The 20226-nt window shown below is 40.6% G+C and overlaps 1 protein-coding gene across 3 annotated transcripts in view; it reads right to left on the minus strand.

Annotated features, from left to right (window-relative positions):
• Positions 1-20226, minus strand: part of BNC2 (basonuclin zinc finger protein 2) — a 341392-nt gene that overhangs the window by 96635 nt on the left and 224531 nt on the right. For all 3 annotated transcript variants that reach the window (XM_075021244.1, XM_075021245.1, XM_075021243.1), the window contains exon 4: positions 15746-15981. In XM_075021244.1, the coding sequence (XP_074877345.1) occupies positions 15746-15981 (236 nt within the window). The remainder of the gene's footprint in view (positions 1-15745; positions 15982-20226) is intronic.

The raw sequence follows: 20226 nt of genomic DNA on the forward strand, positions 1-20226 counted from the left end.
CATGGGAGTATATGTATACCTTCATTTCAAATTTTCAGTTTGAAGCACTTCTGAAACACCTCAGACTGGTTTGACATTTAAATTCTCACAAGTGCTTCAAAACCCATAAAATTTTCTATTGCATTGACATTTTTATCCTCCTCCAAACAATTCTTAAAATTGATATAACAAACAGTTCCATGCTAATGTACTATATTTTCATTGATCTATTAGATCCTGCTGGTTAATGCTCATCAACACCACCCCACCGTGGGCACCCCCCCCCCCCCCCCCCCCCCAAAACCAACCAAACAAAGACTTTGGAAAAAATGTATTTTTTATTATTTCTGTGACTTCAGGAAAAATGTAAAGCTCAGGTTATTTATGTCACAATGTTTCCATGCCTAAGAAAAAGGTTGTATTGACCCAATGAGAGAGCTAACTCTTCATTCCAGTTGAAGAGACACTCTTCCAACTACCAGAATAAACAACCTTCCATTTAAAAATTGTTTTAGGACAGTATTAAGACTATATGCAATAATACTGCATGATAACACAGTAATAAAATTAGCAGATTGAAACATATACGGCGCTACAGGGCTGTTCAGTACTTAACACATCAAGTACCAGGCTCTGAGAATACATGCAAGTAGGCATTATGAGAAACTTACTCTTTCAAGATGCATCTTAAGCTCATCATGTAAAATCAACTTGCTAGCTGTATGCGGTTGTAGGAACGCAGGCTCCTCAAGCCACAGCCTCCAAACAAAGGCTGCAAGTGACCAGGTCAGAGATGGTATGCACATCATAAGTGGTTGCCATTGGACCACGCTACTTCTGCTGCTCAGTTGTTCCAGAACAGCTTCCTACATTCTGTAACACCCTTTTTCTCCCAAGAAACATTTCTCTGCCTTCAGCTGTGGCAGAAAACGGATGTCATGGGTCTTATATCCATTACCTCACAACTCTTTGAGCCTACAAAGGGGAGAGGAGAGCTCTGTTTTGCATCCCATGTTACTGTATAAAATACTCCTACCAAGAGGAAACCAGCTCACACATGGAAAGTGATTGAATTAGTACTAGTTAAATGCTTTAAAACTAAATTTAATTTAATTTTATGGAATTCTTTCTAAAAGAGATGGGTTGGACAAAAGCATTTTTGTGGATTATAACATTACACACTCAGCATGTTTTATTTAGCACTCAGGAACACTACTGCAGAATACCCAATTCTTCCAATTTTATAAAAAAATCTCTTGGTATTACAAGGTGGAGGGTTTTTTACTGTACCTGCTTCCTGGAGTTCTTGTGTTGATTTTCTTTTTTATCTAAAGAAGTTTTTATGGTAGGTTTCAAAACAGGAAGAAGCAGCTTGAAAATACAAATGTAACTTTCTCCAGTATAAAAGGGAAAGCAAAAATAAATTATATTAAATCTAATCTTTTAAACCAATTCCCCAATATTCAGAATCTGAATTTATGACCTTCCAATGTTTGAGGCTAGTAATACTGAATTGTTTCATATCAATATGCTGACCTTCTATAGTGACCATCCTTTTCTGAAGCCATTCACGAAGCACTCATTCACTTATGTATTGAGCTAGCTGAACAGAGTAAGTTGCTCAGGCATTGCCCTAGCTATTTCTGAACAGTCTGAGAGCCATTCTGTTTTAACTGAAAGCCCAGTGCAACATAAGCTAAGTTGCAAGCAACCTGATGAGCAGGCTCATTTCCTTTATTCCTATTTGTCAGCACCATATGTCAACTTGGACACAGGTTAAAAGACATCCAATGTACAGACTGCATGGATAAAAATGTAATGATGTTAACTCTATAACCATATCCACATCACTAGGCACGCTATACAGATACACACAAAACCTAGCAAGCTGATATATACAGGGCCAGCAGTCTTAAAAATCTACAAGTGACTTCTCTGCAGGATGACTGTCAGTCAGTAACACAGGTTTCCACACCCTTTCCAGCAGAAGGAATGTAAGACTTCGGGGTGCAATTCTGGCAAGATTCATCATGAAGAATCCAGCAAGACTGGATATAAACAGACATACTTTCCCCTACTATAAGGGTAAAAATGAAACAAATGAAACAAATTCTTCCTCTTCCATTTGCTACAGAGATTATTAAAAAAAAATATTTACTGAAACTACTGTTCCAGTGGTGGTGATGTTCCAGAATTTGACTAAAGAACAATCACAATTACATATTCTATTTCATTAGAGGATCTCAAAGCACTTCATAAACATTAATTAACAACATCTAAGTATTAATTGGGATGCTTAGAACATTTTGTAAAAGCCGTGGGGGAGGAGAGAAATCAAGCTGAAGCACAAAGGACTCATGCAGCAAGTTAATATATTAGAGCCAGTAGAATACATGTTTCCTGGCTTCAAGTTAAGTATTCAAAATTCTAGGACATGGTGCAAAATGACAACCAAATCATAGAAGATATTTCAGCACAGGAAGAAAAGTAAATTTCTTAATTAAAATATAAGAGTTCATCTTCATTATATTCAAAATGTACCTTGATAAGTAAAAGGGGGTTGTCTGTCTACATTCAACACTGTGCTCTTATTGCCTAGAAGGCAACAGTAAGTGCTAATGACATTTACCCCTCCTAATAAGAGTCACTCACATTTCACTGTTATTCCTTGTTATTGCTCAGGACAGGCACTAGCACCTCATTGAAAGATCAGTGCTGCAAGGGAAAAAAGTCCCCTTGAGATCCCTTGGACTTCAAGAAAAGCAGTAAATCAACTGATGCTGGACAGATGACAAGTTTGATTCTCTGTGGCCCTTCCTGATTCCTAAGTGTCTCTGGGCCTAAATTTCCTATGTGCTTGAAGCAAGTGCTGACACACAGACAATCAAAACCACCCCTAAACTCAGAGCAAGAGGTGTCTAAAATGGGAAAAGTCTTAAATCCATTAAAGTGTCATGGTCTGGACTCCGTACTCTCTAATTGAGTTAATCTCCATTGATGTGCAGCTGAATGGTTAATATCCCAATCTTATCACCTCCAGGACCATGATTTGAATTCAGCCTGAGCTCCTCTGTGGAGAGAGTAGTCTATAAAAAACAGAAGTTCTAATCTGAGATGTATTTTGTGAGAAGAATGATGTTAATTCCTTGGATTCTTGGCACAACTCACTCCTCTCCACATGCACACACACATTTCCCTTCGATCAATAGCTTTATGCCCTTTTGTTTTCTCTATTTTCTAACAGGTCACTGCATTTATTACAAGAAAATTGAGATAGACAGTAACCCCAAGATCCTGTCCTCAACTCAGTGGTCATATTTCTTTGACATACTGCAGGATATGTTCTGGTAGAGGCTTCAATGCGGCTTTGTCAGCAAGAAAAGTGATTTTCCAGACTAGGAGGAATGCCTTTCTCTCTCTTCCCCTCATCCACAGAGAACTGGTCTCAAAAATGAAGACTTTTGTCATAGACACACACTCTCACAATCTATTAGAAATGTAAATAAAATTTATAGATTATTTAAGTATGTGCATATATACATATTTCATGGAAAAGTTTCTGTGATCATAAATGGTTAATAGAAATTCAAACACATTTTGAAGCAAGAAAGCTGGAAATAGTTTCCTCCTTGGCTTACCTGCCAAGACCCAAGTTCAGGGCTCTTTCTCCTGCAATGCTTGATGGCATCACTCACACCTAAAACAGCCTAGGGACTGAACTATTCCTCCCACCTCCTTCATCCCTCACTCTGCTTTAGGTGTTTGTGATTTCATCAACTATCACAAGAGAAACACAGGACCATGAACTCAAGCCTTGGCAGGTGAAGAGATTTTCAGCTCCATTTTAAAAAGCAAGAACACATGGTCCTAGCATATGCCTGACAGACCTTCAGTAACAGCCATTTCCATGCTCTGCACCCCAGTAGCTGTGTCCAGCTGTGTGAAACTATGTCAGTCAGTGGGATCATGGCTTCTCACTCCCAGTACTGTAAACAGTACGCATTCCAGGTAGGAGAAACACAGCGACACAAAAGTGTCTCTCTCTGTTTTTTTTTTCCTTTTGGTCTTTGACAGCCAAAAATGTTTGCCATTAAAAAGACCATCTTTGCATTTCTGAGCCATCTGAAACACTATGGTTATAAAGGCTGACTATTTCATAGTAGTCATTAAGAACTAGCCTGTATACTGCTGTTGATCACCAGGGGTTGTACAGCCCTCTGCTTCATTACCCTTGCAAGACACAAGACACAGAGCAGCAATAGCAGAGCTCTCCAGCTGCACATATTCTGGAAATCCAAATGATCTTTGCATGTTACTGAGACATCTGTTGTCATGTAACTTGTCCTGGTGGCATTCAGAAGTGCCATCAAACTCTCTGGACTTTATTTTTATTCTTTCCCAGTTCAAGTGCTAACAGTTGTGATAAATAGAGTCATGTAGCACTAGTGTAATTGGTGGTGTTACTATTAGAAGTATGGCATCAAAAACAGCAGGGAGATGTTAGGCAAGCTAGTGCAGATACAGAGAAAATCTGAAAGCACTTCACACTGTAGAACAAGTGGCAGTGCTTTGCTCAAACACACAACAGCCCTTCCCTCTGGCTCAGCAGTTGTGCTCTGTTTCCCATCTCAGTCTTCAGTCCTTAAAGATTTATCTGAGCTTTTTCCACCCTCTGTTTAGAGTAAAGACAGGATAGTCACTCCTAGCTTTGTACAGCTAAGACGAATACAAAAGAGCAAGGGGCATAGCAGAGAATCTCTTTTCCACAGAAGTGCAGAGGAGTCATGCTGAACTGACTCACATGGGAGAAGAGAAACTTTTCCATATGATCACAGCCGCAAATATTAGCATGCAGTGATGCTGTGGGAGGAATGGAAAACTCAGGAGACGGACACATCATCTAACAGATCCTTTTCATCTCTTTGTGCTAAAGAGGCAAAATCAGAGAAGGAGGGGCAGTGAAACTGAGGTGAAGCTGAAGAAGGAAAGATAAGCAAGAAAAAAAGCGGGGGTGGAATGGGAGGTAATGACAACAGAATATCTAAGTTGGAGTGGAAAGAGAGGGAGGAGGGAACAGACTGGCACAGAGAACAAGAAATAGGCAGGGCACACACTAAAGACACCCAGATTTAAATCCCATCTGTACTGGGAGAGTAGAAGTCTGGGTAAATGTTACCCAGCTTTGAGCCTTGGTCGCTCTGAGGGCCACTGTTGAAAAGTAATGTTGGAACAAAAGAACATATATGAGTGTGAACCATAATTACAAGGAGGAAAAGAAAACACAAGGTAGCGGTGTATCCAACAAAGCTGAAAGAAGTAAATAAAGCTGTAAAAGGGTAACTCTCTCTTCATTATCAAGTAATTAAATGTTGGTGGCAGTTATTATGGGAAATACGACCTTGCACGTTAAAGACTTGGGTTGTACTTGGCTTTGTTACAGTCTTTACCAGATAAACTTCTTAACCTTTATCTGCATCAGTTTTACTACACATAAAAAGGGCATAATATTCATAGAGACATGGAAAGACTGAGTAAGTGACTGCTTCTTAAAATGCATGGAAATCCTCCAGTGGTCACAGCTAAACAAGTGCACAGTATTAATTAAGAGATTGACAAACAGACCAACGAGGAATGAGAAGCAATATCAATTAAATAAATGCACAACCTTCACATACAAAAGCCATTTTTATTCTATTAATGATGCATAATTGTCATCAAACTTTCACTGGGTTGCAAGGCTAAACTTTTTTTTTCCATCCATATCATAATTTGATTGCCTATTTCTCTTAATTTTCTTTATTACAAATAATATAGCATACCACCACTTTAAAGGTGTTCTTGTTATGAAAGAAAGAGTAAATCAACTGATGGTATATGGGAAAAAAACCCCTAAAAGAAACTTCACATGACTTGTGATTATAGATATTGAACTGAAAGTATGATATCATCACTACAATGACCTGACACCACTTGTCTACCTTGGAAAAGCTGATATCCTCAGAGCTGCTGATTGTTTGTTTTCTTTCTGCTGTTTCTTATGTTTAAGCAATGGAGGCTGTTTGACAAGCTGTTTAATTAAATAGCCCTTGCACTTGGGCTCTGTAGCAAAAGTTCAAACATCTTAAAAGGAGGTAAATGAGTACAGACAGGAAAGCTAAGACTCTGAAGTCTCTAAAAGAGGTCAGACAACAACAGAACCCATACTTTTCTGAAGTCCTCCACAGACAAGCCAATGGTGGGCAATATTTAGTTTTAAGAACAGTAAAGCAATTTCCAGATGTGCATATGGTTAATATTCCACCTGCTTAGAAGGGATGAGGTGCTAAGGGATTACTCAGAGAAAGAACAGAAAAGAAATTAAGAATGTTATTACTGAAGATGCTCAAATTTCCTTCATTGGTCTCTCGCCAAATCTCTTGACCTAATCTGGATGTAAGAATGGTGTGCATGAACCATGGAGTTGTGTGAACTAGGACAGCAAACAAAAACAACACATTCCACCAAGAGCAACTACATTTTACAAAAATTTGAGAAATTGTCAGTCAAATTTAACACCAATATATGTGAGCATGTAATTTGATTCAGTCAGCGGCGAGGCCAGCAGAGGCAACGGTAAGTGGGCGGCTAAGTGCTAGACTGAGGCGGACCGGGAGGTTCGCGAGGCCCAGGAGCGCCGGGGAAGAGCGGAGGGACCCGGCCAGAACCAGCGGCTCTCGCGAGAGAGGCCGACGCGGCGTGGGCCTTGCCAGGGGCGACCGCGGGAGACTTGAACGGCCCTGAGGAGCGTGGTGAACAGGGCATGGCGCGGCAGTTTGCGCAGGCAGTTTGCGCAGCCCCCGTCTTCCTCTTCCAAGCTGGAGAAGGCGACTCAAGCGGTGGGCATCGGCCCGGAGGGAGACCCTGGTATGGCTGCCACTCGGGAGGAAAACTGTGGCAACGCAGACAGAGGTGCCATGTAAACATGCAGCTGTCCAGGTCTCTGGCTGCAGGGAGTGCCTGAGTCTATGACTGATGACGGAGGGCAGCGGGGACAGCTCCTGAGTGAGGTGTGACCTGGTGGCTGAGCTGAAGGAGGGAGGGGAAAGGTTGAGGAGTATCAGGGAGTGTGAGAGGGAGATCGATTGGTGGGCCCACACCTACCATCCCTGAGGCAAAGGCGGCAGCTGGAGGCTCTGCAAGAAGCGGAGGTTCCCCTGCAGGAGGGGACCTGAGAGCTGGAGGGCAATGGATATAGGTCCCTGCTCGGGGAGGCAGGCGAATCCGCTCCCGGTCTCCCTCACCTTCCCAGTTGCCCCTACACAACAGGTATGGGGCTCTGGAACTTGAGGACCAGGCCCATGAAGATCAGGGTGCAGATTAATTCCTATCTAGGGAGGTGCCTAGGCCCAGTCGGGCAGCCCCACGCATTCTCATATCCTCTGAAAAAAGAAAAGGGAGGGTAATTGTTGTAGGCGACTCCCTTCTGAGGGGGACAGAGTGCCCAATATGCAGACCTGACCCATTGCACAGGGAAGTCTGCTGCCTCCCTGGGGCCCGGGTAAAAGACATTACCAGGGAACTCCCTGGTCTGGTTCGGACCTCTGATTATTACCCACTGCTGGTTGTGCAGGTTGGCAGTGATGAGACTGCAGAGAGAAATCCAAAGGCAATCAAAAGGGACTTCAGGGCACTGGGACGATTAGTGGAAGGATTGGGAGCACAGGCAGTGTTTTCCTCAATCCCTTCAGTGGCAGGGAAATACACTGAAAGGAACAGGAAAACACACCTGGTTAATACATGGCTCAGAGGCTGGTGCCATCGGTGGAATTTTGATTTTTTTGACCATGGGGAGGTTTACACGGCACCGGGCTTGCTAGCAACAGATGGTTTCCAGCTATCTCAAAGGGGTAAAAGAATCCTCACTCATGAGATGGCAGGGCTCATAGAGAGGGCTTTAAAATAGGCTTGAAGGGGGTAAAGGATAAAACTAGGTGCACCAGAGATGAGCCTGGGGGCAGCATGCCGATGTTAGGGGTGGATTTGATAACCCAGCTCAAATGCATCTATGCCAATGCACGCCACATGGGCGATAAACAGGAGGAGCTGGAAGCCATCGTGCAGCAGGATAGATATGACTTAGTTGCCATCAGGGAAACATGGTGGGATGACTCCCATGACTCGAGTGCTGCAATGGATGGCTACAAGCTCTTCAGAAGGGATAGACAAGGTAGAAGAGGTGGTGGGGTGGCTCTCTATGTTAGGGAATGTTTTGACTGTACAGAGCTACACGATTCTGATGACAAGGTGGAGTGCTTATGGGTGAGGATGAGAGGGAAAGCCAATAAGGCAGATATGGTGCTGGGAGTCTGTTATAGACTACCCAACCAGGCTGAAGAGATGGATGAATCATTCTATAAGCAGCTGGTAGTAGTCTCAGAATTGTGTGCCCTCGTCCTCGTGGGGAACTTTAACTTTCCAGACGTCTGCTGGAAATACAACACAGCAGTAAGTAAACAATCTAGGAGGTTCCTGGAGTGTGTGGAAGATAACTTCCTGACACAGCTGGTAGGTGAGCCGACCAGGGGAGGAGCCTTGCTAGATCTATTGTTTACGAATAGGGAAGGACTGGTGGGAGGTGTGATGGTCGGAGGCCGTCTTGGACTTAGCGACCATGAAATGATAGAATTTTCAATTCTTGGTGAGGCAAGGAAGGTGGTCAGCAAAACCACTGCTATGGACTTCTGGAGGGCAAACTTTGGCCTCTTCAAGGCACTGGTTGAGAGAGTCCCTTGGGAGACGGTCCTGAAGGGCAAAGGGGTCCAGGAGGGATGGACATTCTTTAAGAAGAAAATCTTAATGGCTCAGGTCCAGGCTATTCCCATGTGCCGTAAGTCGAACCGCTGAGGAAAACGACTGGCCTGGCTGAACGGGGAGCTTTTGCTAGGAGTCAAGAAAAAAGGGAGAGTTTATCATCTCTGGAGGAAAGGGCGGCCAACTTGGGAGGAGTACAGGGATCTTGTTAGATCATACAGAGAGAAAATTAGAAAGGGAAAAGCTCAGCTAGAACTAAATCTGGCCACTATTGTAAGGGACAACAAAAAAATTTTTTACAAATATGTTAACAGTAAAAAGAATCCCAAGGAGAATATCTATCCTTTAATGGATACAGAAGGGAACATAGCAACCAGAGATGAGGAAAAGGCTGAGGTACTTAATGCCTTCTTTGCCTCAGTCTTTAATAGGGAGACCAGTTATCCTCAGGGTACTCCACCCCTTGAGCTGGAAGGTAAGGATGAAGAGCAGAACATACCCCCCCTTAATCCAGGAGGAAATAGTTAGTGACCTACTATGCCATCTGGACACTCACAAATCTATGGGACCTGATAGGATCCATCCAAGAGTACTGAGGGAACTGGCAGAGGTCATTGCCAAGCCACTCTCTATCTTCTATCAGTGATCCTGGTCAACAGGGGAGGTCCCAGAGGACTGGAGGCTTGCCAATGTGACTCCCATTTACAAGAAGGGTCGGAGGAAGTATCCACGGAACTACAGACCTGTCAGCCTGACCTGTATCAGAAATAGTGTGGCCAGCAGGAGCAGGGAGGTGATTGTTCCCCTGTACTCGGCACTGGTGAGGCCGCAACTCGAGTACTGTGTTCAGTTTTAGGCCCCTCACTACAGGAAAGACATTTTGGTGCTGGAGCATGTCCAGAGAAGGGCAACCAAGTTGGTGAGGGGCCTGGAGCACAAGTCCTATGAGGAGCGGGTGAGGGAGCTGGGGCTGTTTAGTCTGGAGAAAAGGAGGCTGAGGGGAGACCTTATCGCTCTCTACAGCTACCTGAAGGGGGGTTGTAGTGAGGTGGGTGCTGGTCTCTTCTGTCAGGTGGCTGGAGACAGGACGAGAGGAAATGGCCTCAAATTGAGGCAAGGGAGATTTAGGTTAGATATTAGGAAAAATTTTTTTACTGAGAGGGTTGTCAGACATTGGAATAGGCTGCCCAGGGAAGTGGTTGAGTCACCATCCCTAGAGGTACTAAAAAAGCGAGTAGATGGGGTACTTCAGGACATGGTTTAGTGGGAATGGTTGACAGTTGGACTCGATGATCTTGAAGGTCTTTTCCAACCTAAATGATTCTATGATTCTATGACTATGCATATAACCAATTTTTCTTTAAAAATCTTGGACTATGTATTTCACAATTTGAATGACTTTGTTTTAGTTAATGGGATGTCTTTTGAAAAAATGGCTAATTCCCCCCCCCCCCCCCCCAATGTATACCTTCTGAGAGTTTACTCTTAGCTGACATCGGTGACTGAAACAATTGTTCTTGCTCAACAGTTGTTTTAGCCCTACAGAACCAACACAGCAATGGGAGAATAAACCACAGTCCCTCCTGGTCATCATTTGAAGAGTTAACTAAATTGATAAAGTAGGGATTGTGCTGGTATCTGTGGGCAAAGAAACACACAAGCCCAAGTCAGCAGTGGCAGAGGACGTCATTAATTTCAGAGGGTTTTTTCTTACTTTTAAAATTAGCAGACTTGACAGTGAAACCACAGAGGCAGGAAAAGCATTGTACTCCCAGTTTCCAGTCTTCCCAAAGCAGAAAATGATATCTAGTAATTTTGAATTTCATCAGTTTTCAGCACTGACATTGCCATGGAAAAGACCTTCATTTAGGATTAGTGATTCCCCATGCACTGTCCAGTGCATGAACTTTTGTGGGTGAGTCACCTTTTGGGCCAATAAAATACCCATACTTTTCCAGCTGGCTTTAGTTTTGATTTTGGTTTTGGGTGTTTGGTTTTGTTTTTTTGTTGTTGTTTTTGTTTTGGTTTTGGTTTTTTTTGTTAAATTTCTCATAGCTGTGAATAGCACCACAGAGTCTGGCAGCCAAGATGTTGCCCATGAGCTACTGACTATAATCTACTTTTTTCGAGGGAACGATGGTAAGAACAGGAATCCTAGGTCTAGCCCCTTTTCCTGATTCTGCCAATGTTCTGTTCTATGCCTCTGCTTCCTTCTTTGTCCTGTAAAGATAATATTTATTTTCCTCTTTTCACTAACGGAATACAACTATTTGATCACAAAACAGTTGAAGAAGTGTTGACCTCTTACTCAAAACACTGATTCATTATTTGCAAAGAGTCAGTTTATGGCCTCTAAGTTGTGGTCACATGTCCTGTCATCTGCAGCTGGACCAGTGTAAAAGCTGAATGCTCCAGCTGTTCACTGCTACTGGCATAATTGCTCTCTAGCTCTTTCCTCACAGAATAATCAGAGTCAACTTGCACGTGTTTAGCAGAAGGATTTTTCTAACCTGCCTTGTTTACAGAGAACCTAGCTAGGGAGTGGTTACACATGTAGTTACACTAGCAAATGGGTGGGGTAAAGTATTCTCCAGTGGTGGAACAGAGGAGAACAGCTGGCAAAGTCACCTCTTCTCTCAGCTCAGCTGAAACCAAACCAGGGCTGGAGACTTAGTCACAGTTGAACTGTTCTTTGAAGCAAAAGTAACTTCACACAAATTAGTAGAGCCACTAATCACATCTCTTTGAGTAGCAGGTGCAGAAACTGACCCAAAACAGTTACTGTTGTTGACAGAATCATTTCTTGTCATGTAGACAGTTGTTGAGTTGGCTGTTCCCAAAGAGAAAATCTACAGGCTCACTAATAGCTCCACACCAAATACAGCTTAGTTCCTTGAGATAGGTACCGGATACACAAGCCTAGAAACTGAAGCACTCTGGATGCCCATGGAGCAGATGCAGTCCAGGAAGCTCCCCTATGCAGTAAGGTTTTTTTGAGGATCACTACTAAAGATGAAAGAACAACTCCTCCTCTAAAACATTAATCTTGTGAGCAATCTGGTAAGACTGCTGACCAAATTGTCACTCACTGACATTTCAGTGATAGGTATCTCTTCACCAGAAATTAGGTTTATTGCACAGAGGCCAGAGAAAGCTTGCCAGGTCTTAATGCCTTTCAGCCGTTACTGGCAATGCTGTGACTGTGCCCAAATGTGAAAGGCGGTGTATCACATTACCTCTGCTGGCTTCAGGGTTCATTCGCTTCCTGTGCTCCATTAATGCATCCACTGAATGAAGCAATAAATACTGCATTTTTCTCTGCCCACTGCTTTTTAATTTGCTATTTAGAAACATTATTAGTCAAAATGAGGGTATTACAAATAATCCCACCCACCTTGCAGCACTAATACACAACTAGACAGAGGCACTGGTTTTCTCTTGCTTCTCAAGTGCAGCAAACTGAGGTTTTTCTCAAAAGTCACTGTGAAAAAGTGTTTTCTTTTTTTGTGGAAAAAGGGGTTTCATTACGGATCTTGAACAGAAAAGAAAATATCTGGCAATACTAAAATAACAGATTTTGAGTTGATACATCTATGCTAAGATTTCTTTTTTTTCCCCCCTCCAAAACCCCTCCATTTAGGGAAAATGTTAAAATAATTTAACAATTCCATCATGATTCAGGGGAAATTCAGCACAAACTGATGTCTCAGACCTTGCCAAGGCATGAAACGCCTATTTTGTACCAGCTTTACAAATCTTTTGCACTGCAGTTGATTGGAGAACACTGGAACTTTAACCAGGATTAACTATTCTAGAATCTGTCACAACCATTCCCTTTCCCTATTCTGATACTTACTCCTTGCAGAATACACTTAAGAGTGTCTTAGAGTCTGTACATTCCAAATATGTTCTGTATTTCTGTACGTTCCAAATAATTTATGTATTTCTGAGCAAGTGTTCCCAAAGCTACTAACCTTTCTTTCCCCCTGCCCCCATGTCAAACATTGATAACCATCATTTCATCTTACAAGTTTAAAATATTATTTTTATTAGATTAGAGACAAACAAGCTAGTTTACAGGTTTACGCTTCTCTAGCTACAGCATTATAGCAAATTTAAACCATTTCTTAGAGATATGTATTTGTGTATTTGATGTACAATGAGTATGTATGAATGTATGGTAAATTTACCAGCATTGACTGGACTACGTTATAACTTAGGTTTGCACCGACAAGTTAAAAAGAACTATACTTCCAGACTGAGAATCGGATATTCCTTAATTCACTGCATGACAGCCTACCAATAATCCCATAGCGCTGTGATATTCTGGATGATTTCTTTTGCTACTTGATACTTTTGACTCTCCTATAGGAGGCTCATGCAATTTCATCATAAGCTTTTTGTGTGGAAAAGGTGAGTTTGAAAGCCTCAAACAATTCTGTGAAGAGTTCCAATTCTCTAAAGACAACCTTTATGGAACAACACCTTTGGCTTGAAGGAGACATTACCTGTAGTTCTCACCTGTATGCACTTTTACTGTGCTAGTGTTACTACTCATTTCCTTTCAAATTTCCCTGCATGCCCCTTTTCTCCTTTTTATCAGATAGTTGCAATAGAGTTACTTTTTAAACAAGTCTTTTTAATTATCATAGATTTGACTAATTTTCCTACAATTTCTGTTCATAAATGTTTTATTAAGTAGTTCCCTTTCTGCTGTATACTGAGCTTCCTAGCTTTAATGGAAACAAAATGCATTATTTTGCCCAGGGAGGTTGTGGAGTTTCCATCCTTGGAGCTATTCAAAAGCTGTCTGGATATGGTCCTGGGCAACCAGATGTAGGTCGCCCTGCTTGAGCAGGGGTGTTAGACAAGATGACCTCCCTTCCAACTTTGAACAGTCTGTGATTCTTTGAAATTAGAGAGCTAAACTAACAGGCAGGCTTGACTACACCTATCGTAGGTCTTCATTCACCCACTAGCACAATCCACAGCCAAGAACTAACCAAGTCAATATATGGCAAGACTGTTAGAGCTGCCCTTAACTTTCATTGATAATTGTTCTCCTTTAACTGACATAATATTCAATATACTGTTGTTGAATGTAGTAATGGTAAAATTCATGCCTCGAGGGCTACCATGTGATTGAGTTTTAGCCAGATAAATTGAACTCTGACCTAATGGTGTATTATAGGCCTTTACACCACTCAGATGCATAGGTCACAATCTCACTCAGTACAAACCTCTATGTAACTATATTACAAGCCATTCTTGCATATATTAACATCATTCTAACAGACAATTAAAACAAAATCAATATGAGCCCGATTCTAGCACCTTTAAAACAAGAAAACTACTGATTTCAGTCAGTCTTCTTGACTGTAAGGGACACTGAATTACATTCTGCACTTGTAATATATTACACCTAACTATTAATCGCATTTAGTAAACAGCAATTTTCTAATGTTATATCTTAAAAAGGATGCATTTTTTAATGCATATTCCTTTGCAATCATATTTCTTCAGCCCTCTTCATCAGTAGCATTCAGAATCCAGGAATCTAAAATATGTTGCAATATGCATATAATGCCATTACAGTAGGTATCTACAGATATCTATCATATACCTATCTAGTTTATATATCATATGCAACATCTATAGATACATATCCATATATATATATTGTACAAACATCTATAGATATCTACTGTATAAATATCATGGATATACACTTATGTGTAAGTTATAGAATGGAAAAAATGGATTCTATTGTATTTGAACACATGTAACATTTAGCCTTTACAAAGAGATGCCTGAGAGAATCCTAAAACAATTAAAGAGCTTCATTCTGTATATATCCTAATAAGAATAACAGGATCTCATTATTAAAGTAATAGCCTTTTTATTACTCTTTCCCTAGGACTGTTCTACAATTCAGAACACTTTTCTGTGAGAATCTGTGTAATTAAGAACACAGAATATGAACATTTCCATAGAATTACGTAAGGCTAAGCAATTTTTTCACACGAACGACAGAAAACTGAAGAGGAATTAAAAAATACCATCAGAATTCCTTAGAGCAGGACTAGATTCCCATATTTTCTGTATAGTGACAAGCACACTATCATTGCCTAAGAAAGTAAAGAAATAAATTGGAAACTAGAATTTTCAAATTTTTTCAGGTGTGTCCACTTCAATAGCTGGATGACTTCTAGATGAGGTAGAGCTCCCACAAAGTCAGTAGCAATTAAGAGAACTCAGAAGCATGTAGTGTTAGATTCTCAATCAGAAATAGTCTTATAAAATGTAATAATTCACTTTGGAACCCAACAGATGATGAAATTCTTCAGATATGCAACCATACGTATTCATGACCATACTCATAAAGAATGCTTGTCCATATTATTGTTTACTTATGTTTTGTTTGCTCATCGTATCTTAACTAATCTGCACATAACACTTTATTTAAAACTACCTTTTAAAAATGGCCTTATAAACAGGATTTTCCTGTTTATACATGACACTGTAAGGATACCTCCCAACACAACTATGATCACAATGCCCATTTCATCTACCCCTTATTAAGCATCTTGCTAGAGAAGGAAAGAAAAGATGAAGGAGCTGCTGACTTGGATCTTAGTTTCTTAAGTCAAACAGTAGCCCTTGAAAACTTGCCAGTTGCCTTTGATGACCAAATCAGGCTTGCAGCTAGCTAACCTCAGTATTTGCAGTATTTAAGGTATTTCCTACAATAAGCATAAGCAAGTACAAATAAATGCTATGGTATGAAGTAACCTGCATTTTTTTAGCTTAGGAAAAATTGAACATTTCATTTTGCCAACATCATCATTAGTCTTCAACATGCCACACTAAATTTACTTCATATCCTTCTACCTCTTTGGGTGCATGGTCACTACATCTGTACAAAAAAAAAATTCAGTTAACTGGGCTTGGAAACATGCTTTGCTTTATTTCCTACCTGAAGGATGTAGCCTCGAACATAGTCTCGCAGTGTCCAGCCTAAGCCATGTAGAATATGCAACACCTCCTCTTGCTTCAGTACACTGAAGAGTCGGTCAAGTAGTATCTTCAGTCTCACAGGCACAGCCTGAGTACCGTAGAGCATCAGGCTGCTGATGTCAAACACAACATTGGACTGCACAATCTCCACTTGGGTTGGGTGGTAGAGGTGCTGAGTACTAAGCTTGTCCAAGGCTGAAAGAAAATGGGTTAAGTATAAGAGAAGAGCTAAAGGAAAGACACGAAAATAATCCCAAAGAATTATCTAAACACAATTAATTTTGCAGATGCAATTATTTTCCACAGAAATATCACCTGAATGATTCATAGAACCACAGAATCACAGCATGGTTTGGGCTGGAAAGGACTTTAAAGGTCATCTAGTCCAACCGCCCTGCGATGAGCAGGGACATCTTCAACTAGATTAAGTTGCTCAGAGCCCCATCCAACCTGACCTTGAATGCTTCCAGAGATGGGACATCTACCACCTCTCTGGGCAACCTGTTCCACTGTTTCACCACCCTCATCATAAAAAATTTCTTCCTTATATCTAGTCTGAATCTATCCTCTTATAGTTTAAAACCATTGCCCCTTGTCCTATCACAACAGGCCCTGCTAAAAAGTCTATCCCCATCTTTCTTACCAGCCCCCTTTAAGCATTGAAAGGCTGCTATAAGGTCTCCCCAGAACCTCCTATTCTCCAGGTTGAACAACCCCAACTCTCTCCGTCTGTCCTCACAGGAGAGGCATTCCATCCCTCTGATCATTTTTGTGGCCCTCCTCCGGACCCACTCCCAACAGGTCCATGTCTATTTTGTACTGAGGACTCCAGAGCTGGACGCAGTACTCCAGGTGGGGTCTCACAAGAGTGTAGTAGAGCAGCAGAAACACCTCCCTCGACCTGCTGGCCACCCTTCTTTTGATGCAGCCAAGGATATGGTTGGTTTCTGGGCTGCAAGCACATATTGCCAGCTCATGTCCAGCTTTTCATCCACCAGTACCCACAAGTCCTTCTTGGCAGGGCTGCTCTCAAACCCTTCATCCCTCAGCCTGTATTGATATTGGGGTTTGCCTCAACCCAGGTGCAGGACCTTGCACTTGGCCTCTTTGAGCTTCTTGAAGTTCACATGGGCCCACTTCCTGAGCTTATCCAGGTCCCTCTGAATGGCATCCTGTCCCTCGGGTGTGTCAACTGCACCACTCAATGTGGTATCATCTGCAAATTTGCTGAGGGTGCACTCGATCGCACTGGCTATGTCATTGATGAAGATACTAAACAGTACCAGTCCCAATACAACCCTGAGGGACACCACTCATCACTGAGTGATTCTTTTTCACGGATGCAGTCTGAAACAGGCCTAGTTTCCAAAGATCACAATTAACTTTAATTCCTACAGCAGAAGGGTGCTCAGCTGAGCCCCAGAGACTACAATAATCCTAAGTTCAAAAGAAATTACAGAAAATCTATGATTAACTGATGAACAAGACTGAAGCTATTCAGAATTGATTTGGACTGTTAAAGGTTTGAGACTTAACTTCTAGGGGAATAAAAGAAAACAGATACACACTATACCCCAGCCTTTTAAACATGTTAAAAATTACTCCTCTGATTTACCATAATTTCTATCATGAATTCACTGCTACTTGAGCTGGCTGGTTTTGTTTTATCCTTCTGTGTGAATTTCATGTTATTCATTGTGACGTGAATAATATAGAGATGAGGGAAGGGGAGGTTTGCAGGATGAAGGTAATTCTTATCCCCTTGTGAAGTTAAATATGATGGAACTGCACATGACATCACACATTTTACTGAGTATCAATGTTTAAATTTAATTTTATTTCCATTTTATGGACTATGTTGCAGCACCTAAGCTTCTCACTGCTTTTTTTAAACAAAACTTTCTGAGCATTTAAAATAATTTTATAGGGACTTCTTCTCTCCTGTACTTTGGTTTCTTCTTGGTTTATGGTCACTGGAGAGTTCATGTACTCTTGATAAATTGCTTTCTTACATCCAGAGCGCAAAGGCCCTTATCATTTACTCACTGGCTTCATTCAACACGTTTACTCCAAGGAATACTTTGTCAAAGAGTTCTGGTTTCCTCATACTTCATTTCTTGCAACTGATTTGTCTGATCTTTCCTATTCTAGTGGTTAAGTCAACTTTGAATAAATAGCTTTAAATATTAATTTAACATTCAAAAAAGATAAGGAATTGGCAAGCCTAGGGACTGCAGTCTTATGTCTCTCCACAGGACATTTATACTGAAGAATGTGAAGGGTGGGATTTTTCTTCCAAAAGATCTTCTTCCGAAGTACTTCAGCTATATAGGCTTCATGATGTGGGACTGATTTATTTACAAGGTCTAATGAATGGGATTTGATTGAAGCTTATCCAGGTCAAATACTTTCCTATATTTTTTTTGCCCCTTTTATGTATGATATTTTTGTAACATGGTTATTTTGCTACTACCGTAACAGATGTGTCATCAACGTACTCAGCTAGAAAAGCCTAGAAAATTGATTTTGTTACTGTGCAGGCTGTGCTGTATGTGTGCTGATACATATATATGTGTACCTGGGGGGCAGAGCAACCATTTGGAAGGAGTAAAATAAAGTAAAATACTAGTATTCTTAAAAAAATACTACTACTGCTTGCAATAAGAATGCTGTAAATAATATTAGTGTTAATAGATGTAACATTTTCTACCAGACTATCAAAATAATTAAGCAGATCTGGATCACCTTGAGCTTTCCACCTTCAGTTTTACAGAATGAGAATGGGGTCCAAAGACGTTAACTGGCTTCTCCACATTTACACAAATTCAGACCAGAGTCAAGACATGAATGAATATTTTTGGAATATTCAATCCTTTTTAATCACTACATCATATATTTCTAATATATCTTAATATTTCTTTTTGTTTCTCTTTACTTAACAGTAAATCCTATGCCTGCAGTGGGGAAAAGCAAGTTCTTCCAGCTAAAGAAGACTTGGCTTGCTGAAGATTTTAAGGTCATGAGTCTACTTTGGCACTAGTCAGAATGGCTGTACGATATCTTTATCTAAAGACTATTGGGTGAATTATAAAACTAATAGATAGAATGAGATTAAAAAACTCTGGGCATTTACCCACATTATGTAATGTGGTTATCCACTCCGAGGATAACAGCTTTGGAAAGGCCAAGATGGAATAGAAGTGAAAAAAGAAATAAAAAAGGTCCTTTTTAATTACTGAGCACACTCCTTGACCAGCAGACAGAAATTTTCACAAAATACCCTGTACTATTCCATTTATCTGCAACATGTTTTCAAGTGATGTTATCTATAGATCTGCTTCTCAAAACACACACACACACACACACACACACACACAAATAAGAGTTAGTCCACTGTTGGACTAACATTCCAAGTGACACTGAAATTATCTCCAATTTTGCTTTGTGGCCTTATTCTGCACATTATGTAATAAACCAATAAGCAGTGAATTTTATCCTTTGGAAGTACAAGTCAGGATATGCACTGAAATGTGTAATTTATAACACAGCAAAGCATATATTTTTGCACGGATGTGTAAGAACATTTGCAAACTAAAGACAAACCTCATGCTACAGTCAGAAAAAAAAAAAAAGGAAAAAAGTTGTACATGAAGAGAAAGGAAATACACTTGCACCCATAGAGAAATGATAGTATGGTAAGCACCTGAAATTCTTTCAGATCATTGACTATTGAAACCCCTTGCACTTGGCAGGAGAATGAAACTTTTCACTATAATTTGTAATCTATAAAAATTATCTTGTTTCTTTAAAAGACATTGCTAAGGAAATAGTTGACAGTGTATGATTTCATAAGTGCTTAGGAGACTTCAAGATGAAACATGCTATATAAAAGAATGAGCTTTATCATACCTGAAAAATGACATAAACAGATGTGTCCTTATTAAGAAGATATCAGTGACTGAACATCATAAACCACAAATTAAAAGTCCCTTCCTGGTAGAGCATGAGGTATTACTCATACTTCTTACACTTTCAGTGGGCTCAAAAGTTCACCCAGAAAAGTCTTAACATGTTTGTGACTTTTTGGTTGTAACCTGCAGAGTCTTTTCCAAAAACATGACTATGATGGGCCTAGCTATGTGCTTAAACTAAGAAGGCTCCCTTTTAACAGCCCAATTCAATTCAATTCTTAGCACTGCTCTGATAGTCTGATATTCTTTATGTCAGTGTGAGTAGAAAACTGTTCACTGGTAGAGGAAGAAAAGATCTAATGAATTTTAAAACTCACATACTTGCTGAGTAATCAAAATTTTTGTGGAACAGCCTAAAAAGGCCCTTGTGTTTTACTGTAACAACATACAGCCAAGGGATATTTCTGTGGTGAATCCTAAATTTCAAGTTCTTGTTTCAGAAAATTTAACTATTAAAAAGGGGGGGCAA

The sequence above is a fragment of the Buteo buteo genome, chromosome Z (assembly GCF_964188355.1).
Source record: "Buteo buteo chromosome Z, bButBut1.hap1.1, whole genome shotgun sequence".
NCBI classification, from domain to species: domain Eukaryota; kingdom Metazoa; phylum Chordata; class Aves; order Accipitriformes; family Accipitridae; genus Buteo; species Buteo buteo.